At 42.2% G+C, this 17,853-nt stretch overlaps 1 protein-coding gene across 4 annotated transcripts; it reads right to left on the bottom strand.

The window, feature by feature from the left end:
- Positions 1 to 10,528: 10,528 nt before the first annotated feature.
- Positions 10,529 to 17,781, bottom strand: LOC311311113 (aminoacylase-1A-like). 4 transcript variants are annotated; one of them, XM_084440755.1, is made up of 15 exons: positions 17,696 to 17,781; positions 17,225 to 17,361; positions 16,436 to 16,500; positions 16,230 to 16,334; positions 16,025 to 16,119; positions 15,651 to 15,727; positions 15,391 to 15,480; positions 14,577 to 14,633; positions 14,396 to 14,469; positions 13,094 to 13,143; positions 12,861 to 13,005; positions 12,648 to 12,716; positions 12,451 to 12,530; positions 12,122 to 12,182; positions 10,529 to 11,910 (listed from the first exon to the last, which is right to left on the bottom strand). In XM_084440755.1, the coding sequence occupies exons 2-15, from the start codon at positions 17,352 to 17,354 to the stop codon at positions 11,746 to 11,748; spliced, it is 1,263 nt and encodes a 420-aa protein (XP_084296881.1). In that variant the 5' UTR covers positions 17,355 to 17,361; positions 17,696 to 17,781; the 3' UTR covers positions 10,529 to 11,745. The 4 variants fall into 4 exon arrangements, with proteins under 4 accessions (XP_084296881.1, XP_084296879.1, XP_084296880.1 ...); XM_084440753.1 differs by having other exon boundaries at positions 17,225 to 17,364; XM_084440754.1 differs by lacking the exon at positions 17,696 to 17,781 and adding an exon at positions 17,574 to 17,643 and having other exon boundaries at positions 17,225 to 17,364.
- Positions 17,782 to 17,853: the final 72 nt, after the last annotated feature.

A 17,853-nucleotide genomic window follows, 5' to 3' on the forward strand; every position in this document is an offset into this window, starting at 1 on the left:
ATTCTGTTCTTCCAAAGGAAATTAAAAAGCAACTGATCAATCGATTTACAGGTTTTGGCGTCTACATGCAGTGACAATGGCTAATACTAGGTAAGTCTCGAGATGCCTTCAGCCTTCAAGTTTTTTTCTATTTTTTTCTATAATAGGAGAAAAATTTGTAGAGCACCTAGAATGTTGAAGTTTATTTACAGTGACACCTAAATATACAACAGATTCTTTAACAGGTCCATTACAAATGTCAGGTAAATTACAGTAATACGATTGGTTGTTGCGGGAGGGATCCCAGCGCGTGGTGTGTGTGGGCGTGCGAGGGAGAGAGGACGACAGGAGGTGAAGGCAGCAAAAAAAGTTCTCTCTCGTCGTGATTCGTGAGCTGAGCTCGCTTCCTTGTCAACACAATAATTCTCCAAAATATAGCTGCAAGCATCAATGTGGGGGCCAAGCAGGATGCGCGACCAGCGCATCAAAGAAAACGAGTGAAATACGCAATAGCCGCGTTCGAATCTCTACTGCAGTTTTGAAAATCGGGCATATGGTTCAGAATAAACGCATTTCCAGCTTTGACAGGTTTGTGGCACTAGAGAGTTTGAGGTGTCGACATAGACTTGGTGACAGGGGTCATGGGACTGTCCCCGATGAGTGTGCCTAATGTGGTTATGATACATCAAAACGTTACTGAGATATGACCACACTTCCTGTTCAGCAGCTTGGACGCCAAATTCGATTGGCTGTAGCGGGCGAACGCCTTTGACAATCGAAAATCCCTGTAAGACTTTTGTGGACATTGGTCTATAGAATGTGTACAGCCAGTTTCATGTAGATGGGTGCAAATCCCTAGGTGGAGATACATTTTAAGTGTTTTACACAAAATACAAAATGGCGGGAAATCCAATTGGTGGAAAATGACATCATAGGGTGCGATGAACTCGGCATGAGCCAGGGATTCCAATGGTACCACGTTTGAAAATCGGTCACACAGGTCAAAAGTTGTGTGCCTTAACGCACTTCCAAATTTGACATGGTGGTGGCGCTAGAGGGTTCGAGCTATGTTCGAGCTATGGGTTCGAGCTATGTTCTCAATTGTTCCCAATGAGTGTGCCAAATGTGGCTTTGATACATTAACAATTTGCTGAGATATGACCACACTTCCTGTTTGGCGGCTTGGACGCCAAATTCGATTGGCTGTAGTGGGCGAACGCTTTCGAGAATCGAAAATCCCTGGATAATTTTTGTGGACATCGGTCTAGAGAATGTGCATACCGAGTTTCGTGCAGATTGGTCGAAATTCCTAGGAGGAGATACATTTTAAGTGTTTTTCACTAAATCCAAAATGGCGGGAAATCCAATATGGCGGAAAAGGATGTCATAGAGTGTGTTGAACTCGGCTTGAGCCAAGGAATCCAGCGGTACCTCGTTTTTGAAAATCGGGCTTACAGGTCAAAAGTTGCGTGCACAAATGAACCTCCAACTTTGACACGTTGGTGGCGCTAGAGGGTTGGAGCTGTGGACATGGGTCTTGGTCACAAGACTCAGGGGAGTAAATAAATAAATAAATAATAAGAAAAGGTACAAACACAATGGTGGCCTTCGCAGCTTCGCTGCTTGGCCCCCAATGACCAGAAAAAGTAGCTAGATTTGTCGCTAGTCGCTTTTCATGAAATAAGTCGCCAGGGGAGTCTGGAAAGTCGCTAAATCTAGCGACAAAGTCGCTAAGTTGGCATCACTGCTTCCCCGTTAATTTTATTGTTGGGCGAGTTGTTGACGGGGGGGGGTGATTGATCATTTTTATTGTGATTGTCGTGCGAGTTGTTGACCGGGGGGGAGACTTTTGCCCTGAATTCTGCACCTTTGGTCGTGAGGCGGGGTTCGTTCGATCCACCCGATCCCCCCCCCCAGGCTATGGGCCTGTAGCCTAGTATGTAGGGGTTGGTCATTTCTCCGCGTGAGAATTGTTAAGTGTGGCGTGTGAGCGTGAGAAGAGGCTGAAATGCGTGTCTCACGCTCAATGCGTGAGACTTGGCAGCCCTGGCCTTTAGGTGTGACCGTTGCTAACAATGTGACATTGTAGTCCAATCGAAAGGGTTTATCCACCCAACAGCTACTGTAGATTTTATCATGGGCAAAATTTTCATTGGGCAGAGGAGGGACATGTACCCTCCACTTTATAAAATCCTGTTTTTGTCCCCCTCACTTTACTACGGTCAAGCTAGCCTTCGATTCGGAAATACAAGTCATGTGGGCAGTCACAACCAATTCCCCTTTGCGCAAACATTAGTGTCATTACGGTAAATAATTTTTTCTCTTTTAAGGACTTGCCACCGCGTTCACCGACGTAGTGAAGTCAAATAACCATCGTTTGATTACAGAAGTGAAAGGCGGTTGTGGTGTGGCATTTCAAAAATAAATAACCCTAACCCTACCTCTAAATTGTCATAACTATATTTCCTTAATATTCAGATTAGAAATAAAAGGAAATCACCCATAATGCCACACCTACTCCAATCCAGAGAGCTAGCAGACCACCTCTGGGTATATCCCAGTGATTTTCAGGACATTCTGATGTGGCATTTCAAAATAAAGGCAATCTAAACTGTCCTATAAAACCTACTCTTTACTCCAATTTCAGATTAGGATTAAAAAGAAACCGCCCATGCCGCCACAACAATTATACTTCGGTGTGGTAGTAGACAACCTCAGGGTGTCACCTAGTGATTTTCAGGACATTCTGGTGTGGCATTTCAAAATAAAGGCCTTCTAAACTGTCCTATATGACTTACTGTTTCCTGCAAATTCAGATTAGGATTTAAAAGAGACCGCCGATAATGCCTCAACACTTACCACCCATAATGCCTCAACACTTTTAATGCCTCAACACTTTTACTTAATGCCTGACACCTCAGGGTGTCACCCAGTGATTTTCACGACATTTTGATGTGGCATTTAAAATTAAAGGCCCTCTAAACTGTCCTACAGTATATGACCTACTGTTTCCTGCGAATTCAGATTAGGATTTAAAAGAGACCGCCCATAATGCCTCAACACTTCCATTTCAGAGTACTAGTGGACCACCTCAGGGTGTCACCCATTGATTCAGAACATTCTGATGTGGCATTTCAAAATGAAGGCAATCTAAACTGTCCTATAAAACCTACTCTTTACTCCAATTTCAGATTAGGATTAAAGAGAGACCGCCCATAATGCCTCAACACTTCCACTTCAGAGTACTAGTGGACCACCTCAGGGTGCCACCCAGTGATTCAGTACATTCTGATGTGGCATTTCAAAATAAAGGCCCTCTAAACTGTTCTATAAGACTGTTACAGCCCGCAGGGTCTAGGGGTAACAAGGATATGCAACGGTGGTAACCAGAACCGGTAAATAGGATCTTGTGTGCGCTGGAGCAAAGAACTGAGTCAACACAAAGTAACGGTGCAATAAACCAAAGTGTATTTAAGTAACAAAATGGGGATAACACAGGACAAACTCAATACATAATACCTCAGGACAAGGTCAAGGAGCCTGGCGGAAGTATGCCAAACAATTGAACCAAATAAAACAGCTAAGAAGGAGGTCAAGCTAAACTACCTAACTACACCCCCCCAACGCCCCAGTAGCAGAATGTCCCTGACTATCTAGACTACTCTAAACAAACTTACAAAAGGTGGCAAACCCCTCTAACCTGGTGTATTTAACAAAGAGTTACCTACCTGTGGTTAAATGTATAGAGGCCTCTGTCTATCCTGCCCCAGGACCTGGACCTTACCAATTACCACAGACGTAGGGATGTGCATGTCGTGAGGGTGTCAAACGAGAGTGAGCAGCCAAAAACACCTCCACATCTGAGTACTAGTGGACCACCTCAGGGTGTCATCCATTGATTTTCAGAACATTCTGATGTGGCATTTCAAAATAAAGGCAATCTAAACTGTCCTATAAAACCTACTCTTTACTCCAATTTCAGATTAGGATTAAAAAGAGACCGCCCATAATGCCTCAACACTTCCACTTCAGAGTACTAGTGGACCACCTCAGGGTATCCGGTGTCACCCAGTGATTTTCAGTACATTCTGATGTGGCATTTCAAAATAAAGGCCCTCTAAACTGTCTTATAAAACCTACAGTTTCCTGCCATTTCAGATTAGGATTAAAAGGAGATCGCCCATAATGCCTCAACAACTCTATATCTGAGTACTAGTAGACCACCTCAGGGTGTCACCCAGAAATTTTAAGGACATTCCGATGTGGCATTTCAAAACAAAAGCCCTCTAAACTGTCCTATACGACCTACTGTTTCCTGCAATTTCAGATTAGGATTAAAAAAGAGACCGCCCATAATGCCTCAACACTTCCACTTCAGAGTACTAGTAGACCACCCAAGGGCATTTTATTTTGAAATGCCACATCAGAATGTCCTGTCAATCACTAGGTGACACCCTGAGGTTGTCTACTACCACATTGAAGTGGAATTGTTGTGGCATTATGGGCGGTCGTCAATGACCGTAATGACGCTAATATTTGCGCAAAGGGAAATTGGCTGTGGACCACATGACTTGTATTTCCGAATTGAAGGCTGCTTTGACCGCAGTCTAACTTTTTACTTTTTTGTATATCTACAAAGCCTGTCTATTCAATTCAATAATCTACAGATTTAAGACTTGCTTTCAAATTTATCTTTCACATTTCACATTATCTACATTTATCTTTCAAAATATCTTATCAGCTTCAGGGTGCAGGATGCACTCATATCCCATCTGAAAATACAGGATCTGTAATTTTTTTATATTTCAATGTTGATCTGCATCTTACTGTACACTACATTAACATGTTTTTTTCAACTCCTCAGAAATGTTTTTCTTCAATTCCTTCGTGATTTTGAAGGACCACCACAACAGACACCATCACCAAGTGAGATGCATTTATTACTGTAATATCTATCTAATATTACAGAAATATTCTCAACTAATGAGCAAGCATATGTTTATGCAATTTTTTCCTGATCACATACACACACAAGCCATGCAGGCAGAGCATATACTAGGGGTTGTCTACCCGTAGGCTAGTACAACTCACTCAGTGAGTCTCCACAAATAAAATGTGGGGAACCCTAAATTGGTAGCCGAAATTACAATTAAAACTGAGAGCACATACAGTACACACACTCATTCTTTTATCATTTTTGTGTCATACAGCTTTTTCCAGCCCATGGAGACCAATAGACTGGAAGTAAGTAATTAAACTACATATTTTCATACCTCCATTCTATTGGTCAAATTTGTGCCAGGTCAAATTTGTGCCTTCCTCCAACAGTGAGAGCCATCGAGACAAGATGGTGAAAGAATTGAGGAACTTTGAGCTGAATGATCCAGATTTGGAACTAAGAATCTTGCTGCATGGGCCGGTGGGTTCTGGGAAGTCCAGCTTCATCAACTCTCTCAACAGTATCTTCCAGGGGCGTTCAGCAGCTGGAGCCCTGGTGGCTAGTGGTGCAGGGATGAGCTTCACACTGAAGGTAAGCTGCCAGTCGCTATTAAAACCAAACTTAATTGTGCACAAACATTAATGCCTCATTAGGGCCCAGGCAGCCTCAGCTGCCAGTCTCTCTTGTATTTCCCAATAGTCTGAATCTCAATATTCCTAGTAAGTCTGACTTCCCATGCATGACAAATCACCAAACTTTGCACATAGGTTCAGTCCTATGCCAAAAGTCCTCAACTGGCAAAGGGGGCCAATAGTCCTGATCACAATGCTGACCCTTCGATCATTGAACGACCCGCTCTACCAACTGAGCTACAGCCGCCCCTTATTTGAGTATTCACCCAGGCCATGGTATAATAAAGAAATAATTTGAGCTGTATGTGTTCACCTAAAGGATTATGTTTTTTCTCTTTTTTTCCAGTACAAAAGCCACTACATCAAAAATGCAAAGGGGCGTTTGCCCTTTGTATTCAACGATGTGATGGGTCTAGAGGAGACAGGGAGAGGGATGCACGTTGATGACATCATCAATGCTCTGAAAGGTCACATCCCAGAGAACTACACGGTAAACCACACAATTCAATTTTCATAAAAAACAGGAACTTTTGTTACTGTACAATCTAGTTAAATGGAAAATCTGACTTAATTGTATTATAGCGTAACACTGACCACATTATCTTTTTTTCTAAAAGAACCAAGATTCATTTAATAAAATATGAAGAATATGCAAAAAGTGGTGTCAGTTGAACTGTCTTCACTGTTTCTTTTGCCCAGTTCAATCCTGTAGCACCATTAACTGATACAATGCCAGGGTTTAATGCGAACCCCGCCCTCAGTGACAAAACTCACTGTCTGGTGAGTATTGTGACAGCAGACGCAATCAGTCGCATGGATGAAGATGTCATAGACCAAATGAAGAGAGTCAGAAAAGCTGCCAGTGACCGGGGTAAGTGAAGATCTGGTCAGTGCACCCTCTTCCTTTCCTGAAGCCTGCCTGTTCCTGCCTAAATTTCGTGTCAATCGCTGTGTCAATTCTGCCTTGCAGGATTTTGCAGAAGACTTTGGATGGTATAGATAGCAATGTGATGCCTCGCCAGTTGTTGCAGTTTTGCATATTGCTTTTGGAATTTTAGCAGTCAGACCTTTGGCCCAATCCACAGGAATGACATTTCTGTCCCAGATGTTTCTGAACAGGTCTTTGAGAACCTTAACTGAGGTGTTGAGGTCAGCTTTCAGCACCTCTGCATGGATGGAGTCCAAGCCTGCAGCTTTCCCATCCTTTGTTATTTGGATGGCCCTTCTGACTTCTGTTTCAGTTGGAGGGCTGGTGTTGGGGTTGGTGGGGTTAGCAGGATGTTCTGGTTCAGGGCAGTTGAGAAATTCAAGAAAGTGCTGCTTTGCAGGCTATCATCTTAACGGATGACAGACAAACACCTTCAGCCAATCAGCGTTCAGCAAACTTTTGCCAAATCCAGTCGGAAGAACGGCAAAAACATATTTTCCACCGAGAAACTCCGCTAGTTCATACTCTTGCTCTTGTTTAAGTGCTGTGATTAAGTCTATTTCTGCAATAACTGCACTTATAGCTGCATTTATTCTTCTAACGTTAGGCCTAACGTTACCACTCGTTGCTTCGGGATCCGCCATGTTTGTTTAGCGAGCGGCAGGGACACGAACCAATCAGGTGCTGCTTTCCACTGTGGTACTAGTCTAGAGCGGAAGCGCGATGACGCATCGCATAATCTTCCGGTCTGGACTGGAAGAAGAACAGTTGTTGTAATGTTTTTACTGTAGGCTGCACATGGTGAAGTTTCGAGTAGATAACATTCGCGATGGCATCACCAGGCATAACACCGACGAAAATTGTAAAAGAAGATTCGAGGAGAACTACCGGTTAAGGAAAAATAAAGCAAGCGGAAGTAGGAGGCGGGCTCTACAGGCTCAAGCCGGAAGAAGGGGCGGGCTTAAGGCAGTGAAGTAAATAGACACCAGGCTCTTCTCCCCGAGGAGAGAGTGAAGTAAATAGACACCAGGCTCTTCTCCCCGAGGAGAGAGTGAAGTAAATAGACACCAGGCTCTTCTCCCCGAGGAGAGAGTGAAGTAAATAGACACCAGGCTCTTCTCCCCGAGGAGAGAGTGAAGTAAATAGACACCAGGCTCTTCTCCCCGAGGAGAGAGTGAAGTAAATAGACACCAGGCTCTTCTCCCCGAGGAGAGACTGGTGACGCGAGGTTACTGTGGGAACAGCATGTACCCTGTCGTGGCTTACCTGCATCGCTGGGAGCTTCTCTGCGAGCTGGAGGGGATGGATGGTGCTGAATGCACCGGAAAAGTCTTACTGAACTCCCTGGCCCTTCCAGGTGTAAGTAGGCTCTGTGAAATAGTTAGATGATGGCATTGTCCACACTGATTCGGGCCTGGTATGCAAACTGCAGCGGGTCCAGGAAGTCGCTTACCATGGGCCTCAGGCACTGCAGAACCAGTCTATCGAATACCTTCATGAAATGAGACGTCAGTGCCATTGGCCTGTAGTCATTGAGGATATTGGGGCATGCTTTTCTCTCAAATAAAGGGTTTTCATATTTTCAAAGTAAGTTCATCAATAATCTTTGGTTGAATCACACTATGCAAATCTCTCTTTTATTTTGATCCTAGAAATCCCACAAGTTGTTGTCATGACGATGCCAGACAAAGCTTGCGAGCTGGTGTCCAGTGATCTGAAGAAAATCTACACAAGCAAGATCATCAAAGAGAAAGTAAATAGGCTACTGGTTTACCGTACATTCTGATTTAATCAAATAACACACCATCAACAACACACTTTAATATTTATGGAAATAATTCAATAATCACATGTAACTTGATCTAGATTGACTGACATTTCTCTCAGATGGAAACATGCAGTAATAAGCTGGGTGTCCCCATGACCTGCATCCTGCCTGTGAAGAACTACCATGAGGAAGGTGCACTGAACAATGAGATGGATGTTCTGCTGATGACCGCCATGACTCAGATTGTTAACTTTGCCAATGACTACTTATGGAACCTCCAACAAGGTCAAGCAAACAAATGAGTTTTCAGAGATAGGCTATACAGCACATTATAACTACCAAACTTTAGCCAGTTATAAACACATATAGCAACTGCTCTAACGTATCATAACATGTTATAAATTTGATTCTTTCCTTTTTTTTTAAAGCAATACATCGTGATATTTGGACCTTTACAAACATGTCTGGTGCTAATTCTCCAATTAGATTTACTAAAAGTAAGCTGAATCGTCCAAACAGTCTACTCAGAAAGATAATACATTGACATTTATTACCTTTTAAAACTCACGCCCCGGGACGCAGCATTCAGTCGAAGTGCGCATGCGCAACGTTGTGCTTAAACAACACAGTAGTAGCTAACTATTCCGGCGTCTATGGATATCATGCGTTTTTTAGCTCAAAGATATGGCGGAGGTGAGAGAACCGAAGTGAAACATCACGGAGGAAGCCAGAAAAAGACAATTTGATAACGTTACGACAGTGCACTCGCAGAGAAAGAAAACCGCAGAAAACCGGAGAAAACGCTATGTATTGCTTTATTTTATAGATGTTATAAATTCATAGATTTTTAAATGGAATGTCTTATAAAAAGCAATAATACGCTATAGCATGACTTTGTGAGCTTTAAGGTTATTAGCAGTTGTATCATACTATAACATAATTATGAGGTCTTATGAGCAGTATTTGTTGTCTGTAAGTAAAGTGTAAGAAAAAAACATTCACAATGATTATCAAAGCCTTGTCAAGTCTTTATTTTTCAAACTGAAAAGACTAAACACCGTGCCTAATGGCACAAGACTGGACATTATTTAAAATGTTTTATGTGATGTTTGTATATAGCTTTACATTTTGAACCAGAATTTACCTGACCTGTCCAGGGCGTCGTGTTGAGCTGGTCGTCAGTGACTAGGTTGTTCAAGACTACCCTCCAGTGACGGTTGTAAGCGGAATTTTGACGGTGCAGGTCAACATTGACGGGAGGGAGGGAGTGACAACCGGACAAAAGCTATCCTGGTTTACAGCCATGCACAAAAATCACCAGACTTTGCACATAGGTCCAGTCCTATGCCAGAAGTCCTCAACTGGCATTGTGGGCCAATAGTCCAGATGGTGGCAAGCGTTTCAAGTTTAAAACTTAAAAAAACATAACAAATCAGCCATGTGCCATAACTTTTCAACCACGACCAAAATGTAGGCCCAAGTGAGCAGAAACGTTCATGCAGGAATTATGAACTCCATCACTCTGTTTTTCTCAAACTGTAAAACCTATCAAACCCTAGGCCTACTCCTCCCACATTTTGGTCAATCACCCAAATTGCTACACTACATCTTCAGACTGTCCTCCACAAACAATCTTCACAGATTTTCTTTTTTAATTGAGCCCACAGCACATCAAAATGTTTTACTGTAAACAGTACTGTATGCTGCTACTGAAAATCTTCAACTTTGAGCAACACAGCTACAATTCATTTTTTTTTGGCAAGTTAGCAACAGCATGGCATGTTGACTTTGGTTATTCGCATTACATTTGTCATTTAGCTGCCGCTTTTATCCAAAGTGATTAGCTTTCAATAATTGCATTTAACATAAGAATGTGTATACTACTATTCACCAGAACTCACAAGTTCATCTCCTTTCTGAAAAAGTGACTAAGAGTATAATCTAGTGCTTAAAGGACCATACCGGTCTAAATACAGTATGATGTGATGTCCTAAAACTAGGCACCCAACGTTTATCACATTACCGCAATCCATTTTACGAAGTAAAGCTCATGCTAAAAAGATATTTGCATTTTCACGTTTTACTTAGGAAAAAAATTAATTGTAGCTGTGTTTGTGACTATGATTTTGTGTGTGAATGTAGTAGGCTATGGGTTACAGGGTGAACTAATTGTAAACCAGGCATGTTTTATTTCAGTTTGTGAAGTCAAGCAGAAACGTAAACTTGTAATATCTGGCTGGTCTAAAAGGCAAGATAACCTCAGCCATGACAAAGTGTAATAATTAATAAAGTAATGTTTATTCAAATCAGCACTATCAAATAAAAGTATCAGGAAGCATATACATTACTAAATTACAAAATAAGACTTCAATTTAATAATCTGTGCAGTGAGCATTTTAGAGGAGTAGTAAAGGGAAAATGCATGTTTAGCCCTGTTTTAAGGTTACTTATGATCATATACAATGGTTCAGATCAAAACGTTGACAAATCTAGCATTTTCGATTAAGTTGATAATTGCTCTACCACCGTTTTGGTCATACAATGGATGTGGATGGGCATCTTGAAAAATCATTCAAAAACATGTTAAACTCTCGATTTCAAAGACCAGAAACTCACCTAGGTGTTAGTTGGCGTTCTGACATATAATTCCCCATAAAGTAAAATTCTAGTTCATCTGGAAAAGGCTTTTTTAAATATTTAGCATAGAACTATTTAGTCGCAGCACATACGTGTGTAAACTTCCGGAAACTAGGTAGCCTAGCAACATAAACAATAACAATAGCTACCGTAAGTAGTTCCGCTTCCTGAATCCCCTCTGCGGATTGATTTACACATCTACAATGGTCGCTTCAATACAAGTCAATGGATTTCATAAAATGATAAATAAAACCCTACAGGATTCATACTTTGTGGCGAATTTGATGTCAGAACACCAACGGACACCAATTACACCCTCGGTGAGCTTCTTCAAGATGCCCATCCACATCCATTGTATGACCAAAACGGTGGTAGAGCAATTATCAACTTTCTTGAAAATGCTAGCTTTGTCAACGTTTTGATCTGAACCATTGTATATGATCATAAGTAACCTTAAAACAGGGCTAAACATGCATTTTCCCTTAACTACTCCTTTAAGGAGCTTCTGATATCACAGAAATGTTCATCATTCATTGTAAATCCTATTTCATTTGCAACTCTAGAAAAGTCATACAATTGATTTTGATAGCAGATGATCATACTCTAAGGACTAAAGTGCACACAAAACACTCAACATTTGCAACATTTGATTCAAGGCTGACAATGTGTAATATAATGTAAAATACATCCTGAGTTTCTTAGAGGAATCAGTTAAGATGTTGTATGCAGACAGATGGCCACATGGTAAGTGCTTTAATAGTTCAGCTGGATGTATTTCTCTCATTCTTTGGTGCTTCATCAGGTTTATTGAAAATTAGTTCATTGATCAAATGTGTTATCCAGACATGGCCACTATGTTTCTCTACACCTCACCAGGCTGGGCTGGCACGTTGGCCAGAGCTGGGACCAGTCTCTCGTACACCTGAACGCCCCTGAGGAAGACTTCCTCGTTCAGGTATTCGTTATGATCATGCAGCAGGATTGGAGTGTGATTCATGGGGGAAAAACCAATGGCAGGGATACCCACCTGTGACAAATAGTTCATGTCAATGAAACATCCAGGATTTTCATAAGGTAACCATCGGAATTATGGGGTAGATAGAACCAATGTTTCATAAGATTCCAATAGGAATTTAAGGATTTCCTCTAAAATGGCCAATTACGAGACACTGAGCTCTTGTGCAGTATATTTGATTAAAATCAAGAGGTCTCCAACATCAACCTTTGCTTCTACTCACCGCTCTGATGAAACGGCTATCTGTTGCTGCTGGAAAGATCTCTTTTTCCAAAGTCATGTCCCTGAAGCAGACACACAGACCAACATTTAGTGTTCTTTACATGGGCAATGCCAACCAGCACTTGGCCCCTCAGTCAATTATGTTTTGAATGATAATGATGATGCAAGACATTTATCGATGCAATTTTGACATCACAAGGAATAGGGAGGTCGGTTCAATAGAAGTTAACAATTTTAACTAATTCAGATAATTCCTCCTTTCCCCTTTAAATATGTTGAAAGGTCTGTGTGTTCATACAGTATGTCTGCAAGCTTTGAGAGTGGCATTACATTGATTTGCAGGTTGTGTTGAAGGTTTTCCACCAGGGGTCACTCTCATCTGTGGATGTCACATCCTGGTGCATGTGTTTCTGTAAAGGATGAAATGATATGAATGAAGTTATAGCTCATGAGACCAAAGGAGCAAAGGTAATTGTTTTTATTAACTTGATTGAGTGCAGGAAACAGGCTTCTTTAAGTGGACTGACCTGAGCAAAGTCATAAGTGATGCCTTCTCCAGCCTCCTTACACCACTGCTTTATCTGCTCCTCAAACTCCTGGCAATGGCATTATATAGATTTGAACGGGTGAAAACATTATTGGGTTGGACTATACTGGACTGTATATTAGCCCTATATCTCTCTCTCTCTCACACACACACACACACACACACACACACACACACACACACACACACACACCTGAAGATTGACTGTGGGTGGAATTCTCAGGTCAAAGCTGACATCCATTTCAGCAGGGATGACGTTGTAGGCCACGCCTCCTCTCACCATGGTCATATTGACAGTGGTGACATCACCAAGAGTGAAACACTCACTGGTGTTCAACCTGCAAGGCCACAAAACATTTCAATCATGAAATCACACTTCCATGAGATATACATGTAGCTTAATTCAACTCTCCTTCAATCAATTACCTGATTTTCTCCTTCTCTCTGAAGCCCAGGAAGGAATTGATAATGCTGCGCTGAAATAGGGGAAAGATCCAAACAGGTGAGGTCAATGACCATCAGCCTCATCATGCTCAACATCTTTCTTCGATGGTTCTCGAACCTAGTGGCCCATAGAGCAGGAGCCTATCTCCTGATTCCTTAGCATAAGGCAGCTTGATGTACAAGTACACCCCCTGGACATGACGCTAGTCATGGGACTTATTGCGCGTTCCAGGCAACCGGTAACCCGTGTTTTTCCAACCTTCTACATGTGAAAATGCACTGGAATGACAGTCAAACCGTAACTTCCCACCCGTGAACTCGTACCAGATCGATGTACTCCCAGTTGCGCCCTCTGACGTCACACAGCCCTCTAAACAAGATGGCAGCCCACATGGGTCCGGCGACAAAGATTAGGGCTTAACTTTAGGGCAACGTAAAGTAAATTTGTACATTGTAGTCAAAATAATACAAACGATTATGCACTACAATCTGCTATGTGTATGTAATGATGCCCAAATATGTTGACGACAAGATATAGCTAGTGCTAGCTAGCTAACGTTAAGGGAAACCTGAACTTGACCATGCAAATGCCAAAAAGTCGATGATGTCAATAAATAAAATTACGTAACGTACGATTTCTTAGCATAGTGAAATTAGGCATACAATGTTTAGCTTGCCAGCTCTGACAGTGAGCCAAATCTCAAGCTTTTGCCATATTGGCTTGTTTACATTTATCCAGAATTCTACGCACTCAGACAGTTTGCCTGGAACGCTATGAAGTCAGTCGTGACTTGAAGTCGTAACTTACGGGCTCAAAATCCTATCTGGAGCGCGGCATTACCCCCAATCCAACCCTTGATGCTGAGTACCATTTTTAGTCTTTGGAATAACTCGGCCGGGATTGAACCCCAAACCTTCCAATTTCAGGACGGACACTCTAACCACATGGCCACTGAGCTGGTATAGTGCATTGTGTACTGCCTACTAAGGCCGGATTCATAGTCGACGCAAACTACATAAGCGCAAGCTTCGCAAGGCCACGCAAGATCTCGTTGCGTCCTTGCGTGTGTCAAGCCGAAATTTGTCGCTTGACGCAAGCAATAGTGCAATTCCTTGCGTTTCCACAAAACAAAACACAGAACGCAAGCTCTCGAGTCATGTTGGAGCTTGCGTTCACAACGTAGCTTGCGTTGTTTACGTCGACTATGAATCAGGCCTAAGAGTCCACCCAGCCATTCATACAGACACTCTTACCAGCCATGCATATACAGTAGATATTCTTACCAGCTTCTCTGCAGCAGTGTTCTCCACAAACCGGGAGCCATGGCCTGGACTGCCTGGACAGTGGACAGTTATCCCTGAGGGAAGGACACAGACAAACTAAGGCCAGGCTGGGAGATGCCACTCTCACTCCTGCGTGTGTGAGAGTTGTCATCCCTAAGTCTCTGACAGAGCCAATACTTACACCAAGGGTTCCTCTCTCCATAGAACACAGTGAAAGCTTCCCCGGGGTTGGCTAAGCCTGTAATAACAAGCATATTGTCGCTGTTGGGTGAAAATCTTATTACAGTACATATCTCCATTTTGTTGATTTTTATTTATTTATTCAGAAACTGAAAGCTGGGACTACCCTTTACAATCTCTGAACATCTGACTGCCCTGGGATTCAAAACTCATAATTGTTTAAAAAAAAAAAAGAAATTTGCAATTTTGCCCAATTTCCATTGACATCCCAACCCACTAATATCTGAATTTTGTCATTAGTGTGAAAGGGTACACTCGGCATTTAGTCCATTGTCTGATGACTCAGCAGTAGGCACTGGTGTTTCTCTGCTCCAGCTCCGATCGGCAGCGATGTAAACACGAACCCCCGGGTAGACCCGCGGAGGCAAACTGTCATATTATATTGACAGTCATATTCCATTGTTGTCCAGATGAGCAATTTTTGCCTCCTGCAACTTGTAAACTTAAGCTTGCTAGCTGAGTATTTCCTCATGATTTAATCATGTGTGGGTTTATTTTATCATATGTAAGCTTGTATAGGGCTGCTATACTGTAACAATGCCAACCTTACTTTCAGTTTTGCATAGGCGTAAACAAGAGAAACTCTTGAAAAGCACTTTCAATTCAGTTTTATAAAAATCTATTTTGTAACACGAAAAACTCGAGGTTGAAAGTACCCTACCAAAATCAATAAAAAATGTGAAATAGCTTAAAAAACATTTTGGGCTGTTTGTTTTGTTTGTCCTCTGGCAAAGTTTGCAAGGTTGTTAATTTACCTTCGTCAAGAGCAAAGCCAATGTTTAACCTTTGGAACTCCGGGTGCTTCACAAACGTTTCCATTCCTTTATGACCTCCAACCTCCTCATCTGAAAAATACAGGACCAACACCACATCTATGAGCACACAAGATGCACATATGTACTGTAAATTCAAAGTAAATCACACAGAATACAAAACACTAGCTATTGTACACAAGGCAAGAAATATGATTGAAGCATTTTTGAGGCCTGTATTTGTCAGTAATCACTAATCCTACCCGGGACAAACATTAGGTGGACAGTGCGCGTCAGCCTCCTTTGCTCTGCTTTCAGTCTTCGGATGGCCTGGATATACCTAAGGAGAGCAACAGGTAGGGGGTGATGGTGAGGACCACACACTGGGAGGTGTGAAGGAACATGGTGGAGCGGGGATAAGAGATTGAATTGGTAAAGGTCGGAAGCATTGTGGGTGGAAAGTGCAATAGTTGTCAGGTGTAGAAAGGCAAATATTCACATAAGAGCAGGTGCACTGAGGTACATGGATTATCTTTGGTACATAGGCTAATAGCAGTAATAACATTATGACATAAGAATGTCCTACTGGCTGTCTCCACTCATCCAACAAGGCATGAGACAGCGACACCAAACTCACTGTATAGTGACACATTTCATGTCCTGGGTTCCCCGAGCATAGATGTTGCCCACGCCATCTTTGACAGCAGCAAAAGCATCATACCTCCAGTGTTCCTACAAAAAAAGTGATATACAGTAATAACTCAATGATTCCTCTGCATTTTCACTGGGTCTCAAGAGATTATGGGAGATAGGGTTGTGAAACTCATAACAGGGACTATCACCTGGTAAACAGGCACAACGTCTGTGTGGGAATTCAATAAGATGGACTTCAGAGCAGGATTCGTCCCCTCCCACGTCATGATAGACACAACTCGATTGGGGCAAACCTAAGAGGAGTGAGGCAAAACTGTAATAACTTCCATTTTTATTTTGTGAGAAATAAGTAAAATAATAGATTTCAAAGATACCAGCACCCATCAACACACACCTCAATCTTTTTCATGGGCAGTTCAAGCTCCTCTGCTATCCGATCCAAGAATCTCAGAGCAGCATCTAAACAAATGAAAACATACCAACCATTGAGACTAATGAAAACTTACCAGCTAATATTGCTCAAAGACACTATTTCCACAACAGAATGGGAAAGCATTTGACCAACAATTGCAACAAACACCCTCATGAAACACCCTCATAACATTAGTTATGAAAATCAACCTTCTGGCTTATTGTTACACACACTTAACGAACAAACTTCATTATCCTCTGTGTTTGACTTGAGTTACAGTGACTGCTGATCTACATTCAAAGTGGTAATTCTGTTTCTGGCTTCTCTGAAACAGGTACCTTTCGCCATATTAAAAGGCCTTAATGGTAAACGGTGGACCTTGATATAGTATAAGAGATGTGAGGCTAATGTGTTGGCCCCGAAGAGTCAGGTACATTTTAAGGCTCTGTGCACCAGCTCCACTACTTCCTGAAAGTCACTTGGCTTCTTTATTTCCTGTCCTATATGATTGGATTAAGTGATTAATCGGGTGCGCGGCAGACCCAGCACACACCTGATTAATCACTTAATCCAATCATATTGGACAGGAAATAAAGATGCCAAGTGACTTTCAGGAAGTAGTGGAGCTGGTGCACAGAGCCTATTAGTCCTATGTCAATGTTTTGAGTTGATAATGTGTGATGTGATTGCAAATGTCATGGACAGCATGGCCATGGACCATGGACACCATGAACATTCACAAGTTGGTGTTGAGGGAAATCGCTCCCATACCGTAGTCAGGCTCTGGGTGGACTGTCTTCAGACGGAGGTACTCTCTAAACAGACTCACAGAAGGGTGTTCTCCCATCTCAGAAGTGCTCTGCCCACCCCCACCATCTGCACCATCCTGATCAGGCAACATTGCTCTTCTTCTGGGAACAGAGCAAACCAATGTTGAGGTCGGAAGACAGCAAACCCGGCATGTGTAATAACGTTAAAAGTTTCCTGTTCTCGTATGAAATAATAGGCTAATGATAATAGGTATAATAATAAAATACTTTACAATAACAGGTAGTGACTGTGGTAGATTTGCTGGCTCATGAGATAGCCAACTTAGAATAACGTTCATATTGTTACTAACATGTTAGCCTAGCTGGCTGGATATAGAATGTAGCACTAGTGCACAGACACTCGTTGATAAATGTCCAAAACTGGTTTAGTTAATCCACCTAAAGACTGTAGACCTGGAGCAAAGCTACTCACCTTTCCTCGGGTTCTCAGGTCAAAGTTCACTCAATTCTACTGACATAAGCTGATTTACCGCACAACAGCCAGGGACGATCACAGAGACGATCACAGACGGCTGCAATCCTGTACTAGACTAAGGTAGTCGATCTCCACCTCATCCATTCCTCGGCGAT

This window comes from Borostomias antarcticus, assembly GCF_949987555.1.
Source record: "Borostomias antarcticus genome assembly, chromosome: 7".
Lineage (NCBI taxonomy): Eukaryota > Metazoa > Chordata > Actinopteri > Stomiiformes > Stomiidae > Borostomias > Borostomias antarcticus.

What these genes read in the sequence shown, in the direction of transcription:
- LOC311311113 (XM_084440755.1), bottom strand. Translation starts at nt 17,354, where the DNA reads ATGTTGCCTGATCAGGATGGTGCAGATGGTGGGGGTGGGCAGAGCACT. An exon ending in ATGAAATGTGTCACTATACA is followed by an intron (nt 15,728 to 16,024) that starts GTGAGTTTGGTG and finishes TGCTCTCCTTAG; the next exon opens with GTATATCCAGGCCATCCGAA. An exon ending in ACACTGCTGCAGAGAAGCTG is followed by an intron (nt 13,144 to 14,395) that starts GTAAGAATATCT and finishes CCCCTATTTCAG; the next exon opens with CGCAGCATTATCAATTCCTT.